The following is a 17473-nucleotide window of genomic DNA, read 5'->3' on the forward strand; positions in this document are numbered from 1 at the left end:
GCCACCTCCTTAAGTACTCTGGGATGCAGACCGTCAGGCCCTGGGGATTTATCGGCCTTCAATCCCATCAATTTTCCCAACACAATTTCCCGACTAATAAGGATTTCCCTCAGTTCCTCCTCCTTACTAGACCCTCCGACCCCTTTTATATCCGGGAGGTTGTTTGTGTCCTCCTCAGTGAATACCGAACCAAAGTACTTGTTCAATTGGTCCGCCATTTCTTTGTTCCCCGTTATGACTTCCCCTGATTCTGACTGCAGGGGACCTACGTTTGTCTTTACTAACCTTTTTCTCTTTACATATCTATAGAAACTTTTGCAATCCGTCTTAATGTTCCCTGCAAGCTTCTTCTCATACTCCATTTTCCCTGCCCTAATCAAACCCTTTGTCCTCCTCTGCTGAGTTCTAAATTTCTCCCAGTCCCCGGGTTCTCTGCTATTTCTGGCCAATTTGTATGCCACTTCCTTGGCTTTAATGCTATCCCTGATTTCCCTTGATAGCCACGGTTGAGCCACCTTCCCTTTTTTATTTTTACGACAGACAGGAATGTACAATTGTTGTAGTTCATCCATGCGGTCTCTAAATGTCTGCCATTGCCCATCCACAGTCAACCCCTTCAGTATCATTCGCCAATCTATCCTAGCCAATTCACGCCTCATACCTTCAAAGTTACCCTTCTTTAAGTTCTGGACCATGGTCTCTGAATTAACTGTTTCATTCTCCATCCTAATGCAGAATTCCACCATATTATGGTCACTCTTCCCCAAGGGGCCTCGCACAACGAGATTGCTAATTAATCCTCTCTCATTACACAACACCCAGTCTAAGATGGCCTCCCCCCTAGTTGGTTCCTCGACATATTGGTCTAAAAAACCATCCCTTATGCACTCCAGGAAATCCTCCTCTACCGTATTGCTTCCAGTTTGGTTAACCCAATCTATGTGCATATTAAAGTCACCCATTATAACTGCTGCACCTTTATTGCACGCACCCCTAATTTCATGTTTGATGCCCTCCCCAACATCACTACTACTGTTTGGAGGTCTGTACACAACTCCCACTAACGTTTTTTGTCCTTTGGTATTCTGCAGCTCTACCCATATAGATTCCACATCATCCAAGCTAATGTCCTTCTGAACTATTGCCTTAATTTGCTCCTTAACCAGCAATGCTACCCCACCTCCTTTTCCTTTTATTCTATCTTTCCTGAATGTTGAATACCCCTGGATGTTGAGTTCCCAGCCCTGATCATCCTGGAGCCACGTCTCCGTAATCCCAATCACATCATATTTGTTAACATCTATTTGCACAGTTAATTCATCCACTTTATTGCGGATACTCCTTGCATTAAGACACAAAGCCTTCAGGCTTGTTCTTTTAACACCCTTTGTCCTTTTAGAATTTTGCTGTACAGTGGCCCTTTTTGTTCTTTGCCTTGGGTTTCTCTACCCTCCACTTTTCCTCATCTCCTTTCTGTCTTTTGCTTTTGCCTCCTTTTTGTTTCCCTCTGTCTCCCTGCATTGGTTCCCATCCCCCTGCCATATCAGTTTAAATCCTCCCCAACAGCACTAGCAAACACTCCCCCTAGGACATTGGTTCCGGTCCTGCCCAGGTGCAGACCGTCCGGTTTGTACTGGTCCCACCTCCCCCAGAACCGGTTCCAATGCCCCAGGAATTTGAATCCCTCCCTGTTGCACCACTGCTCAAGCCACGTATTCATCTGCACTATTCTGCGATTCCTACTCTGACTATCACGTGGCACTGGTAGCAATCCCGAGATTACTACTTTTGAGGTCCTACTTTTTAATTTAGCTCCTAGCTCCTTAAATTCGTTTCGTAGGACCTCATCCCTTTTTTTACCTATGTCGTTGGTACCAATGTGCACCACGACAACTGGCTGTTCTCCCTCCCTTTTTAGAATGTCCTGCACCCGCTCCGAGACATCCTTGACCCTTGCACCAGGGAGGCAACATACCATCCTGGAGTTTCGGTTGCGGCCGCAGAAACGCCTATCTATTCCCCTCACCATTGAATCCCCAATCACTATTGCTCTCCCACTCTTTTTCCTGCCCTCCTGTGCAGCAGAGCCAGCCATGGTGCCATGAACTTGGCTGCTGCTGCCCTCCCCTGATGAGTCATCCCCCTCAACAGTACCCAAAGCAGTGTATCTGTTTTGCAGGGGGTTGACCACAGGGGACTCCTGCACCAACTTCCTTGCACTGCTCTTCCTGTTGGTCTTCCATTCCCTATCTGGCTGTGGACCCTTTCCCTGCGGTACGACCAACTCGCTACACGTGATACTCACGTCATTCTCAGCATCATGGATGCTCCAGAGTGATTTCACTAGGTTGATTCCGGAGATGAGGGAGTTGATTTATGAGGATAGGTTGAGTAGGTTGGGTCTATACACATTGGAGTTCAGAAGAATGAGAGGTGATCTTATTGAAACTTATAAGATAATGAGAGTGCTCGACAAGGTGGATGCAGAGATGATATTTCCAATTATAGGGGAAACTAAAACTAGGGAACATAGGGCTCAATTTTCCCCAGTGATTTGCACCATTTTTTTTTAGCAGCCTGCACTTTTTGGCCTAAGTTGAAATACCACAGTTTCCCCAATCAATTTGCACCAGTGTAACTCAGTTAGTTGTTTTTTTTTAGGTCAGTTTTCTTTTCAGCCAAAGGGGGCGTAATCAGCCACCTATGCCAATTCTGGCCATTTAGGGAAGTTTGGTCAGCTGAGAGTTACTCCAGTTGCGCTTAGGCCAGCGTATGTGGCCTTTGCAGAAAAACATAGAAACATAGAAAATAGGTGCAGGAGTAGGCCATTCAGCACTTCTAGCCTGCACCGCCATTCAATGAGTTCATGGCTGAACATGCAATTTCAGTACCCCCTTCCTGCTTTCTCGCCATACCCCTTGATCCCCCTAGTAGTAAGGACTTCATCTAACTCCCTTTTGAATATATTTAGTGAATTGGCCTCAACTACTTTCTGTGGTAGAGAATTCCACAGGTTCACCACTCTCTGGGTGAAGAAGTTTCTCCTCATCTCGGTCCTAAATGGCTTACCCCTTATCTGGATTTCCTTAACCTTCTGGAGAGTTAAGAAAATCGGCGCAGCAGGTGCCCAGACACATTAAATCTCCGTCCCCGGCTCACAGAGAGAGAGTGTGTGTGTGTGTGTGTCCGGGGACTGAGAATGGGACCGGATGTGTTTTTAAATTCTTTTAATGTGCTGCGAGCTGGCAAAAGCAGCCTCAGCTCGCATTGTGTCCTTGGTTACCATGGCAGTCCGATCTTTTTGGCGCAGACCAAGGCTCCACGCCAAAATGAAGAAATCCAACGGGGAAACTTAGAATATTTTTTTTGCCGTACTGAGGCCCTAAAATATCGGGCATAACTCTTCAAATACGCCAAAAAAATGCTTTGGGAAAATTGAGCCCATAGTTTCAAATAAGGGGCCGCTCATTTAAAACTGAGATGAAGAGAAATTTCTTCTCTCACAGGGTTGTAAATCTATGGAATTCTCTGCCCCAGAGAGCTGTGAAGGCTGGGTCATTGAATATATTTAAGGCGGAGAAAGACAGATTTTTGAACTATAGTGGAGTAAAGGGATATGGGGAGTGGGCAGGAAAGTGGAGTTGAGGCCAAGATCAGATCAGCCATGATCTTATTGAATGGCGGAGCAGGCTTAAGGGGCAAAATGGCCTACTCCTGCTCCTCTTTCTTATGTTCTTATGCTGTCCCAGTATGCCTCCACTGATTCAGTGATATTTCATAGTACCGATGCTAGAAAGGAGAAAGTGGAAATCTTGCTGATAGCATTTGTACGGGCACGACTGGTATTTGCAACAGTGTGTTGAAAAATGTTTTTAAAACATTGCCTTGTACCATAACAAATATGAAATGTGATAATTAGCACTTATTTTTACAGGCCAAGCTTGGGAACAGTTCAGTCAGTCCTAATGTGGGCCATCTTGTACTTAAGTACCTGTGCCCAGCAATGAGAAATATTTTTCAAGATGGGTTGAAGGCATACATTCTGGATATGATCGTAGGACAAAGAAAAAATCTGCCATGGACTGTGATTGAGGCTTCCACTCAGCTTGGTATGACACATCACTTTTAGCAATCGCTATATAAGGTCTTAATTCACACAGTGCTCAGATTACAGGTTGCGATTTATGTAGGACTTCCAACAATATCGAATAACATCTGCATAAAGACTGGGGGACCAAAATTGCCCCTTTAGGCGGCCATGGGTCGGTAAGCACTCACCGCTCATGGATTTTCCCAGCAGATAATGGCTCCGCTCCACCCATGTTGCCGCCCCTTCGACCCTTTACCAACCGGCGGCGACCCCCTTTCCGGCCCACGTCGGAAATTGCGCCGCGGGAGCAGATCGGCTGTTGCTCAGTGCCCCCAACAGCGTTTCCCCGATGGGAAACCATCGTGTGGCTGGGCGGCACGTCCGCCCTTAAAGGGGATGTCGCACTGCCGTGGCCGCCATTTCATTTTAATTGTCTGCCGACTGCCAGGTCGGCCTGATAATGATGCCCACGGGTTCGGCCAGGCCACCAACAGGCTGCCCGACACCCCCTCTTGGGTACCGGGCCACTGGCCCCACTGAAATGCTCCCTGGTGGCCCAGTGTTTGCCACTAAAGTGGCTGCAGAGTTCGCAGTTTAACTGAAAGGGAGGGACGTTGTGACTCACAGCGTCGGCTGTTCTGACCGGCCCGCACCTCCACCCCGCTGATGACACCAGATCTGCCCCGCTCCAAAAATAACAAAGAGCTGAATTTCCCCGGATTGTCTCCAATGCATGAGGCGGACAGAACACTTGAAAATCGGTAGGTGCGCCCCATTTCGGGCGGAGGACAATTTTGGCCCCTGCTAATTTAGGCAACTAGCAGTCTTGTATTTTCTTTATCGAACAAGACAAATTGGTAGCTCTGAAGCAGATCTATTGATGGAATAGTATCCATTACTCAACTGTAAACTTATGATAAAATGAAATGTTATAATGTTCCTAATTTTCAATTATAACAGTAACCCAATAGCGCTCAAACTTTTGAGAGCAGGCCTCATCAAAAAATGATATTCTCTCATGGTTGGATAGCTATGGAATTGTGATAAGTCTGTTTTTTAAAAATAGCCTGCAAAACAAACATAGTTATTCTTACTTTATTCCATGACTACTGCTTTCTCTTTTTTCCTTTTCCCCTCCCCCTTTCACTTCGCTTCGCTTCACTTCACCTTATATCCTTTCCCCTCTCATTCCCCCCGTTCCCCATCACCTTCCCTTTCCCCATCGCCCCCTTTTCCCTCCACCCCTTTCCTTTGCCCCCTTACCCCTTCGCCCCCCCTTACCCCTTCACCCCCCTTTACCCCTTCGCCCCCCCTTACCCCTTTGCCCCCCTTACCCCTTCGCCCCCCTTACCCCTTCGCCCCACCCTTACCCCTTCGCCCCACCCTTACCCTTCGCCCCACCCTTACCCTTCGCCCCACCCTTACCCCTTTGCCCCCCCTTACCCCTTCACCCCCTTACCCCTTCGCCCCACCCTTACCCCTTCATTCCACCTTACCCCTTCGCCCCACCCTTACCCCTTCGCCCCACCCTTACCCCTTCGCCCCACCCTTACCCCTTCGCCCCACCCTTACCCCTTCACCCCACCCTTACCCCTTTGCCCCACCCTTACCCCTTACCCCTTACCCCATCGCCCCACCCTTACCCCTTCGCCCCACCCCCTTTCCCTATCTAACAAGAGGGCACAGATTTAAAGTGATTGGCAAAAGAAGCAGAGGGGACATAGATTACTACCAGTGTTATCTCACCCTGGGGCCTCAGACTTTAACTTTGGCTGTTTTTCAGACTGGAGGGAGATATACAGTGTCATTCCCCAAGGTTCAGTACTAGGATCACTGCTGTTTTTGATATACATTAATGACTTGGACTTGTGGGTACAGGGCACACTTTTGAAATTTGCTGATGACATGAAACTTGGAAGTGTGGTAAACAATAAGAAAGATAATAATAGACTTCAAGAGGACATAGACAAGCTGGTGGAATGGGCAGACACATGGCAGATGAAATTCAACGCAGAGAAGTGTGAGATAATACATTTTGGTAGGAAGATTGAGGAGAGACCATACATATTAAATGGTACAACAGTGAGACCTGGGAGTGCTTGTACACAAATGTTTGAAGGTGGCAAGGGAGGTTAACAAAGCAGTTAATAAAGCTCCTGGGCTTTATAAATAGAGCCATAGAGTACAAAGGCCAGGAAGTTATGCTAAACCTATATAAAACACTAGTTCGGCTCCAACTGGAGTATTGTGTCCAATTGTGAGCATCACACTTTAGAAAGGACACGAAGACTTTGGAGAGGGTACAAAGAGATTTAAGGAAAAGGAATGGTTCCAGCGATGAGGGAATATAGTTATGTGGATAGATTGGAGAATCTGGGGTTGTTCTCCTTAGAGCAGAGAAGGCTCAGTGGAGATTTGATAGAGGTGTTTAAAATCATGAAGGATTTAGATAGAGTAAATAAAGAGAAACTTTCCAATGGCTGAAGAGTCAATAACTAGAGGGCACAGATTTAAGGTGATTGGCAAAAGAACCAGAGGGGCCATGAGGAAAAACGTTTTCATGCAACGAGTGGTTAGGATTTGGACTGCCTAATAGGTTGGTGGATACAGATTCAATAGAAACCTTGCCTTCCAGAGGGAATTGGATAAATACTTGAAGGAGATAAAATTGCAGGAATATGGGGCAAGAGTCGGGAAGTGGAACTAACTGGATTGCTCTTTGAAGGAGCTGCCGCAAACTTGATGGGCCGACTGGCCTCCTGTGCTATTCTATGAGTCTCTGCAACTAATTTCACAGGGAACCCTTCACAAATGTCATAGAAGAGAGACTGAGATTGCTTCAGCCCAATTTGGGCTCATTTTAATTCAATCCAAAGTCCCAGAGGTGAAAGGGCAATTTCCTAACCCAAATGCACCACCCAGTCCCATCGAGAAATTTCTGGTAGCAGCGCATCTTTCAAATAAAATCTGTTGTCTTTTCATTGTTGTTTTAATGCTTCATCTTTTTTTCTCTTCAGGTCCTTCTACCAAGGCACTTAACAATCTTTATTGCAAGATAAGTCAGTACTCCGAGTTAACGAGCCACAGCACAAGATTTAATGCATTCATCTTTGGCCTTCTGAAGTAAGTTGTCACTAGTTGTCAGAACTTGAAAACAAAGTTAGTATTGCATTAACTGTTTTCAAAATGATGGCAAGAATTTAATGTGGAATATTTTAAGACCATTGGTAACTTCAGTTGAATAGAACTTTTCCATAGAATTTTGTTGAATCCTCAATTTTTAAATGGTTATTTAAAGTATCAACAGGCCAGATAAAATTTCCCAGCAAATCTTATTTTTGTAACCCACACTTAGATTTGACCAGCAATTTTTGCATATTTTCACATGGTAATCTGACTCATGCCATCCTAAATAACAGTTTTCTTTTACGAGACACCCAGGTTTAGTGACCACTATCATCATTCATGTTCTCTTAAGTGATAACTCTTTTACTTGCAGAAAAACCCATATAGGGAAGAGAAACCATTAAATAACAATCTTCTAAGTACTGCAAATCATTTTAAAACTTTCAAGTCTCCATTACATAATAAAGCATGGAATGAGAAAGAACAATAAAATCTGTTCCTTCTACAAACCGTTTGCATTTTTCCCTGGCATGGACAGTACCTAACCCATTCAATCTCCTAAGGGAGGTGACCAACCACAGTGGAAACCTCCAAGAAGATAAGGTTCTGTAAAATTTCTTCTTGAAGGCAGTGGGTAGCCTAGGGAAAATTCGGAAGTGAATATTGAATGGCTGAAAGGGAGGAAGCAGTGCATACCAGTCAGGGGAGCAATATCAGGCTAGAGACTTTACTCCGCTAACTAATACTTACTGCTTCTCTTTCAGCCAGTACTGAGTGAAGTACCCGGTGATCAGTACTGTTTCTGATCTACATAAACAAACTGGCTTTAGAAATAGAGTACAAGTTAGTCACATTTGCAGATAGTACTAAACTGAGGGGGTGGGGATGCGCGGGGGAGGCAGCAGGGGCCAAGAAGAGCCCATTTTGCCTAATGAAGCAGGAAAGGAATTACAGAAAACCTAGATAAAATTGCAAATGGGCAGAGTTACAACATTCGGTACAGATAAATACAAGATGTTATACACTGGGGAAAAATAAGGAGATCATACTGTCTGAATAGTGCTAAGCACCTATTGAGAGGCTGAGAGGGCTGTTGTTTATTGCACCACAACGTCTGGATATAGTGAGGGAACACTCGCTGTATTCAGCCATTGCAGAATAGCAATCAACAAAGAAAACTGGATGTGGAATTATATTGTCAATGGTAGAGTTTGAAGGCATAATTCTGAATCTGTATGCTGCCCTGGTCAGGCCTCTCCTGGAGTACTATCTCCAGTACTGGCCATTGAGACACAAGGGAAATATCCAAGCAATGGAGTAGGGCCATGGGGCTGATCTCTTACGTCAGAGGACTGAATTTTGAGGAAAGATTTTAAACACTCGGGACTAAAAATTCATTATAGTCCGGTTTGAGGTGGTAACATTGCCTGGTTGCCAATAGGATATTGGATTTTAGTGCCCCAAGAGGGGAGTGGGGCGCTAAGGGAAGCGCTAACCCTGATTCTTGGGGCACTTTTGCGGGAGTGCTGCTGAAGTTCTGGCGCTAGGAAACCGGCATCCTAGGGCCTAAAGGGAAGGTCACCTGGACCACCCGAAAACTGAAAGAAAATGCAAGGGAGATTAGCAACAGTGTTGAACACCTAAGAGAGATACGTTGGTACAAATAAATTCCATTTTAACTGTCCTTTTGCTCACCTGCGGAAATATCGCCCTAGCAGCATCTTCAGGACGGCTGCTTTCCCTGTCGGAATTAGCGCTAGGCGCTACAGCAGGTGAAAGCATTTAATTTCACGACTGCATGCTAAGGAGGGGCATTGCACACTCATTGACGTCACTGAGTGGGTGGCGCTAGAGTGCGCAGCGCTCACTCTTAGCGCTGCCAGTAAACCTCCACTGAAGGTCACGGGAGGCACTGCCAGCACGGCACTCGGTCGGTAAGAGCTTAGGGGTCAGAGGGGTGCGAACAGGTGGCACTGAGCAAACTAATTTTTAGCTCTTAGACTCTTCAATTCAGAAACAAGGTGAATAAGAGGGGGCTTTATCAAGATACTAAGTGGAAAAAGAAAAGTTAATTTAGAGCACTATTTCAAGTTAAACCATGATTGTAATATAAGGGGCATAGGTACAAATTGGAAAAAGCTAAGCTCACGATATATATCAAGAAGTTGTTCTTTATGTAATGACTGATTAACACCTGAAATGATCTTCCAGGTAGGTTAGTGGAGGAAAAAAATTATAGATATTCATGTGTCAGGGTAGTTTGCATGGAATAGAATCATAGAAATTTACAGCACAGAAGGAGGCCATTTCGGTCCATCGTGTCCGCACTGGTCGACAAAGTGCTATCCAGCCGAATCCCACTTTCCAGCTCTTGGTCCGTAGCCCTGTAGGTTATGGCACTTCAAGTGCACATCCAAGCTGGTGAGGTTTTCTGCCTCTATGGAGAGTGGCGAATGGGAGGCTGGCCCAAAAGGCAGTGGAATAATCAAGTCTCAAGGTAGATTTCAGCAGCAGGTGGGCTGAGGTAGGACTGATGCAGGGTATTGGTGAGGCCACACCTGGAGTACTGCGTACAGTTTTGGTCTCCGTATTTAAAGAAGGATATACTTGCATTGGAGGCTGTTCAGAGAAGGTTCACTGGGTTGATTTAGGAGATGAGGGGGTTGACTTATGAGGATAGTTGAGTAGGTTGGGCCTCTACACATTGGAGTTCAGAACATAAGAACATAAGAATTAGGAACAGGAGTAGGCCATCTAGCCCCTCGAGCCTGCTCTGCCATTCAATAAGATCATGGCTGATCTGGCCGTGGACTCAGCTCCACTTACCCGCCCGCTCCCCGTAACCCTTAATTCCCTTATTGGTTAAAAATCTATTTGTGACTTGAATACATTCAATGAGCTAGCCTCAACTGCTTCCTTGGGCAGAGAATTCCACAGATTCACAACCCTCTGGGAGAAGAAATTCCTTCTCAACTCGGTTTTAAATTGGTTCCCCCGTATTTTGAGGCTGTGCCCCCTAGTTCTAGTCTCCCCTACCAGTGGAAACAACCTCTCCGTCTCTATCTTGTCTATCCCTTTCATTATTTTAAATGTTTCTATAAGATCACCCCTCATCCTTCTGAACTCCAACGAGTAAAGACCCAGTCTACTCAATCTATCATCATAAGGTAACCCCTCATCTCCGGAATCAGCCTAGTGAATCGCATCTGTACCCCCTCCAAAGCCAGTATATCCTTCCTTAAGTAAGGTGACCAAAACTGCACGCAGTACTCCAGGTGTGGCCTTACCAATACCCTATACAGTTGCAGCAGGACCTCCCTGCTTTTGTACTCCATCCCTCTCGCAATGAAGGCCAACATTCCATTCGCCTTCCTGATTACCTGCTGCACCTGCAAACTAACTTTTTGTGATTCTTGCACAAGGACCCCCAGGTCCCTCTGCACCGCAGCATGTTGTAATTTCTCCCCATTCAAATAATATTCCCTTTTACTGTTTTTTTTTCCAAGGTGGATGACCTCACACTTTCCGACATTGTATTCCATCTGCCAAACCTTAGCCCATTCGCTTAACCTATCCAAATCTCTTTGCAGCCGCTCTGTGTCCTCTACACAACCCGCTTTCCCACTAATCTTTGTGTCATCTGCAAATTTTGTTACATTACACTCTGTCCCCTCTTCCAGGTCATCTATGTATATTGTAAACAGTTGTGGTCCCAGCACCGATCCCTGTGGCACATCACTAACCACCGAGTTCCAACCCGAAAAGGACCCATTTATCCCGACTCTCTGCTTTCTGTTCGCCAGCCAATTCTCTATTCATGCTAATACATTTCCTCTGACTCCGCGTACCTCTATCTTCTGCAGTAACCTTTTGTGTGGCACCTTATCGAATGCCTTTTGGAAATCTAAATACACCACATCCATCGGTACACCTCTCTCCACCATGCTCGTTATATCCTCAAAGAATTCCAGTAAATTAGTTGAACATGATTTCCCCTTCATGAATCCATGCTGCGTCTGCTTGATTGCACTATTCCTATCTAGATGTCCCGCTATTTCTTCCTTAATGATAGTTTCAAGCATTTTCCCCACTACAGATGTTGTTAAACTAACCGGCCTATAGTTACCTGCCTTTTGTCTGCCCCCTTTCTTAAACAGAGGCGTTACATTAGCTGCTTTCCAATCCGCTGGTACCTCCCCAGAGTCCAGAGAATTTTGGTAGATTAGAACGAATGCATCTGCTATAACTTCCGCCATCTCTTTTAATACCCTGGGATGCATTTCATCAGCACCAGGGGACTTGTCTACCTTGAGTCCCATTAGCCTGTCCAGCATTACCCCCCTAGTGATAGTGATTGTCTCAAGGTCCTCCCTTCTGTGACCAGCAATTTTTGGCATGGATTTTGTGTCTTCCACTGTGAAGACCGAAGCAAAATAATTGTTTAAGGTCTCAGCTATTTCCACATTTCCCATTATTAAATCCCCTTCTCATCTTCTAAGGGACCAACATTTATGAAGAATGAGAGGTGATCTTATTATAATGAGGGGGCTCGACAAGGTGGATGCAAAGAGGATATTTCCAAACATAGGGCAAACTAAAACTAGGGGACATGGGGCTAGAACCTCCACTTTTTTTGCATGCTTAATGCCCACTTAACATCCATTTTACCACTGAAATTACATATAACACCCATATATTGTCCATTTTGGCACAAAATGGAAACTGACGGGCTTTTTTAGGAAATTTATCGCCGAGCGTCACTTTCCCCATGTGCTTAACGCCGGGAAAAAATATTACTGCCCCCCCCACTTTTTTGGGGCGGAATCAGCAGAATGAGCGAAATCAACGCCCATGATATTGCCCAGCGCTACTTTCGCATGGAATTAACACCAAGATTCAAAATTAACGCCCGCCCACTGTTTTTTGTCGTAAAGAGCATATTTACCCAAACTAGCGACCATGGAGATCGGCCATCATCAATTTCACCACCTCGCGCACACATCGCCCACAATATCGCTCGCTCAAAGAACCACCCACAAAAAGTGGAACTAACTGGAACGAACACCAGCGGTGTGGCTGGCATTTGTTAAATCCCACTCTTATGTGAGGAGCTGATATCTGAAAGATTTGCCTGAAAGAGCATTGATGTGAGTGACAACACTTGACACACTGCTGTGTGTGTGTGCAGCTCAGACATCAATGGTGCCCATCACCTTGATATCAGTTAAAGTTTACGTTGATTGATGTTAAGTTGTCTTTAACCCTTTCACGGTAAGGAATCACCAGTGTGTAACGGTCTAGCTTTCTGAGACAATACGCAACAAGGTTATGTTCAATAACAAAAATTTAATACCAACATTGGTCTGAAATAATAAGTATCACACCCAACCCCTGCCCACACTCAACTTTTTCCACTATTGACATAAATCACATGTTCAACATGTCCACCAACACACAATACAAAGGCAAAGCAGGAGCATGGTCCCCAGCCCCCATACATTGCAACAAATTGCATATACCCAGATGGAGATATAACATAGCCATCACCTGCGCACATGCATCTCACTTTCCTTCCCCCCCTCCTCCATCTCCCCACCTCTACCCCTTCCCCTCCTCGCTCCACGACACCTGGCCGAGGCGCTCCTCAGACGGTGCCTCATTGGCGGGGATGAAGGCAGATGCGTTGGTCGGACAGGTACGGGAGCGGGGGGGTGCCAAGGGGGCAACATTCTCTGATGCAGAAGCAGGATCTTGGTCCTTGCTCTCATCTGTTATTCACAGTGGTGATGCGGAACCTAGGGGTGGAGTGCCGCACTCGGGGACCACTGGGAGGCCTGTGCCAGCAGTGTTTCTGGCTATCGCATCCAGGGACGCCACCATGCGCGGAATGTACTCGGTCATGGTGGCCAGCTGTCGGGATATGCCCCCCAATGCTTCGATGAGCTGGTCACCAATGTCTCCAGTCCTCCTGGACAACTGTACCATCTCTCCGCTCGTGGAACAGACCTGCCGCGTTCACGTGGCCTCCGCGGGGTCGGCGCCGTCCTGGAGACAAATGGGGTGCCCTGTGGAAAGGTGCTTGGGGCTGGTACCTTCAGAGTGGAGGCGGGAATGACCGGAGGATCACTAGATGGCCTTGGGGTGTAATGGCTTCTGGAGCGTGGCAATGCGGGTTCTAAGAAGTCCGTGCTCTCATCCTTGGAGAACAGACCCAGCGGATTGACGGAGCGAGAATCGGAGCTCCTCAGCACCAGGTGTAGTCGGATCGTCCACCGACTCCTGCCCCGCACCCCCACCTTCTGGCCTCTGTGGTCTTGCCTGGGGCAGTGCTGCTGGCTAAGCTGAAAAACACAAATGAGGTTATTAGAGGAAAAGGGGGTGCTAGGGTGACAAGGTGAGTCCAGCACTACACACAGCACATGCAAAAGCACCACCGCTCTCAAAATCATCACAGACATCACATTTCATGACCATCAATACATTCGCATTGCAATGATTCTCATTAGGCCAACATTATTTCTATGACACTTTTAGAAATCATCTATCATATATGATTGTTCAGATATGAGTGGGTGTGACATCTATAGCATTTACATGACACAATGGTGTAAGCTTTACTCACCTGGCATCACTTCAGGGTCTGAAGATGCATCCGTAGCTGTCCGGGGTTGTTTCCCCATGAGTGCGAGCACTCACTTATCCAGCTCTGTGATGTTGCTGGGGACTGGTGGCCCCCCACCCGTTCACCTCTGCATGGAACTCATCGTCGATAGCTTCTTCTGTAAAAGGTGACAGGACGACATGACATGAGATCATTGCGTGATATCATTGCTAGGTACTGTCACAGAGACTGATACAACACATAACCGACAGATGTAATCATGATTATTATGATTATCATCATTCTTTACCTAAAGACGTACACCGTGACCGCAGGCTTTGAGTAAAGCATTCCCCGTGAAAGTGCAAGACCTCACATCTGCTGATAGTCACTCATGACTGTTACAAATCAAATTATATAAATACATAAGTACATGTAAATCAATGTAAAACTTACTCTTGCGGATCCCACAAGGACGTTCCATCGTTTGCGGCATTGGTTGCCCTCATGCACCTCATTGGTGGCCGACGAGACCACCTCTGCTATCTCAGTCCACCTCTGCTTTCTCGGTCCATATTCTTTGGGGTGGGCTTCCCACACCCTCCCTGTCTCAAATGACCCCAGTGTAACTCGACCTCCTGCAGGAGGGAGGCATTTACCTCCTGGCTCTTTTGCGGCCTGCAATATGCTCCTCTCCCATCTCACTGCTCTCTTCAGCATCAGCCTCCACAACATGCTATGATGCCTCCTCCTCTCTCTCCATTATAGGCCAAATTCGGACAAATATGTGGCTGGTAACAGCTACATTTTGTTTGCCTACTTGCTGTGAAGCTCTAAAGTCTCCCTCCTTCCTCCCAAAGCAGCCACACCATACCCAGCCACGCCTTCAGTCCCTCTCTCTCTGTCTCCTCTTCTGCGCATGTTATGGTGACCCTTGACCTCCAGAATCGGGGAAATCCAGCATTGCCATGCCATTGCTAAGGACGGCCACACTTTACAGCAGAAGGTCAAAAAAATGTAACACTACCGTCCATTTTATATCACTCGCGGTAACGCCCATTTTCAAAAGTGGAGACTAGGTGTTTTGAGAATAGGCGAGAAGCTGGCAATCTGAAAACCCTTTTTTAACGCCCATGCTGGAAATAACACCCATTTTTGGGCGATAAGCACAAAAGTGGAGGTTCTAGCCCATAGTCTTAGAATAACGTGCCACCCATTTAAAACTGAGATGAGGAGAAACTTCTTCTCACGGCTGTAAATCTATGGAATTCCCTGCCCCAGAGAGCTGTGGAAGCTGGGTCATTGAATATATTTAAGGCAGATATTTGAGCGATAAGAGAGTAAAGGGTTATGGGGAGCAGGCAGAAGCCGAGTCCATGATCAGATCAGCCATGATCTTATTGAATGGCGGAGCAGGCTCATAGGGCCAAATGACCTGCTCCTGCTGCTATTTCTTATGATCTTATCGAAGCTAGCAATGTTGTGAAGTTGGATGTAAGCGATCTTTGTGATGGGAAAAGATATAAAGTCAGAAGCTCAGCTATGGGTGAAACAGAATACTGAGCTAGCAAGCAGTTTGGTTCAGCCTGAAACAGTAACCAGTTTGTGCTGGGGGCCATAAACATTGGTATTAGCTGATTCCAACTCTTAAGCATAGTTACTCAATGAGGCAGAACCAGGCTGCACACTACTTCAGCATCCTGTTTGACCAAGAGCTGAGCTTCAAATCCCATATCTTATTCATCACCAAACCAGCTGAATTTAAGTTTTGCAAGATTGCACGTCTCTGCTGTTGCTTCACTCCTATTGGTGTTGAAACACTGTTTGTCACCAATGGCCGGTTTACTGGCATCCTGATCTTCGTCCTTCATAAACTTCAATTCATGCAAAATTTCACTTCCCACATCCTGTCCCACACTAAACTTTGCTCGACCATCACCCTTCCTTGCTAATCTACACTTGGCCCCCTGTCCTCCAACACATCAAATTTACAATCCTCTTCCTCCTTTATAAATCCCTCCAGAGCCAAGCACCACCATCTAGTACACTGAAGAAATAATTTTTTATACTTTATACTTTCTAAAGGATTATTAATGTTGCACTCATGTCCTTGAACTCCTTGATCAAAATTTTAAAACATTTAATTAGTTCTTACATTGACATTATCCATGCGGTTTGTAATTTTAAAGACCTGGATCTTGATCCTGCTCAATTCTTATTTCGCCAGTGAAATAAATTCATGATTTGAGTCACTCTATATAATGTAGCCTCTCAAATCTTGGAATCATCCTTGTTGCTTTTCTTTGACCTATAGCCAAAGAATTTGCACATTAACTCCTAAGTTTGGCCTTCTCAAATTGGCTGGGTACGTCCTCTTTGCCCTTTTTATTGTATTTTTCCATCAGTACTTGATATTATGAATCCTCTAGTTTGGCTTAAAATTAATTTTTATTGGATTCAAATGATTGTGTTTTTTTAGATGTTTTATCTGCTGTAGTTATATGTTGAATCATAGAATCTGTGACAAAATACAATGGGCCTGAAATTAGTGTCTTCGACAGCTTATGCTCAACGTACGCCATCGTAATCTTCTGCAAGGCCCTGCAACTTCCTGACTTCCGCATGTGCGAAAAACTAGAACTACCGATCTGTCAAGGTACGCCTCGACAGATCTACTGAAGCAAAAGTAAAATCAGTTTCACTGGCGCAGAGCTGGGGAAATTTGTCCCAACAACTGCCCACAAAACTCTTATGGCTGGTGAAAGCAGGCACAGGGCCTGCTTTCATAAGCGTAAGGGTTATTATAAATCTTAAGTTAAAAAATTAATAATAAAAAATGATGCACAATCACTTATATTGGCCCAGATTAAAATGTTTAATATTTTTATTGTTTTTGGTGTCATGAAAGGACTTTTAATTAAATGTGAAAATCAGAATTTATATTTATTAGAATTGTGTAAATTGTTTAATTATTTGGGAATTCCATTGCATGTCATTTGAGGATTCTGTTTGGAAATGACTGCAATGGAATCCTCTTTTTGTGATTGGCGTACTTGGCCCACTTGATCCCAGGCACACTTCTAAACTGCCTGCGTCCTTGGGCCTTTACGCAGGTGTATGCCTGGAGCCCGGAACCTGAATTCTCCGCAGCCCCGGGGCCTGGTGGTAAGTTCAGAAATGTTTTGCGGATTGGAGGTGTACTCTGGAGGTACCCCTCCGTCTACAATTTCAGGGCCATTGTGACATCTCTGTTAGTCATGGTATAAATAAACTACATTCCTTGAATAGGAATTTATGAAGTGATTGCCAGAAGGTGAGCTTAACATTTTACTATATTTATGTAATTTATTTTATGTTCTTTGCAGTATCAGATCCTTGGAATTTTGGTTTAATCACTTGTATAATCATGAAGGTAAGACCAAGTTATAATTACTGTTGCTAGAATTTTTCTACTCATTAGTTTATTTGTACAACTTGTATGACCCTGGACTAGAAATTCCTGGTGAGCCGTTACACTACTAGAAGTATGACATCCATCTGCTAATCACCCCTGGTGCTGACCCCATTCCAGATCCCGTGGATGGAGTCCTTAGTATAAAAGAGGAGACACACATGCATTTCATGGTTTGGAATTTTGCAGCAGCCCCTTATTGCTC

The 17473-nt window shown here is 45.3% G+C and overlaps 1 protein-coding gene across 7 annotated transcripts in view; it reads left to right on the forward strand.

Moving 5' to 3' along the window:
* Positions 1-17473, forward strand: part of rusc2 (RUN and SH3 domain containing 2) — a 254883-nt gene that overhangs the window by 199922 nt on the left and 37488 nt on the right. For all 7 annotated transcript variants that reach the window (XM_070868526.1, XM_070868518.1, XM_070868544.1 and 4 more), the window contains 3 exons: positions 3935-4109; positions 7108-7213; positions 17183-17229. In XM_070868526.1, the coding sequence (XP_070724627.1) occupies positions 3935-4109; positions 7108-7213; positions 17183-17229 (328 nt within the window). The remainder of the gene's footprint in view (positions 1-3934; positions 4110-7107; positions 7214-17182; positions 17230-17473) is intronic.

The sequence above is a fragment of the Pristiophorus japonicus genome, chromosome 2 (assembly GCF_044704955.1).
Source record: "Pristiophorus japonicus isolate sPriJap1 chromosome 2, sPriJap1.hap1, whole genome shotgun sequence".
NCBI classification, from domain to species: Eukaryota; Metazoa; Chordata; class Chondrichthyes; family Pristiophoridae; genus Pristiophorus; species Pristiophorus japonicus.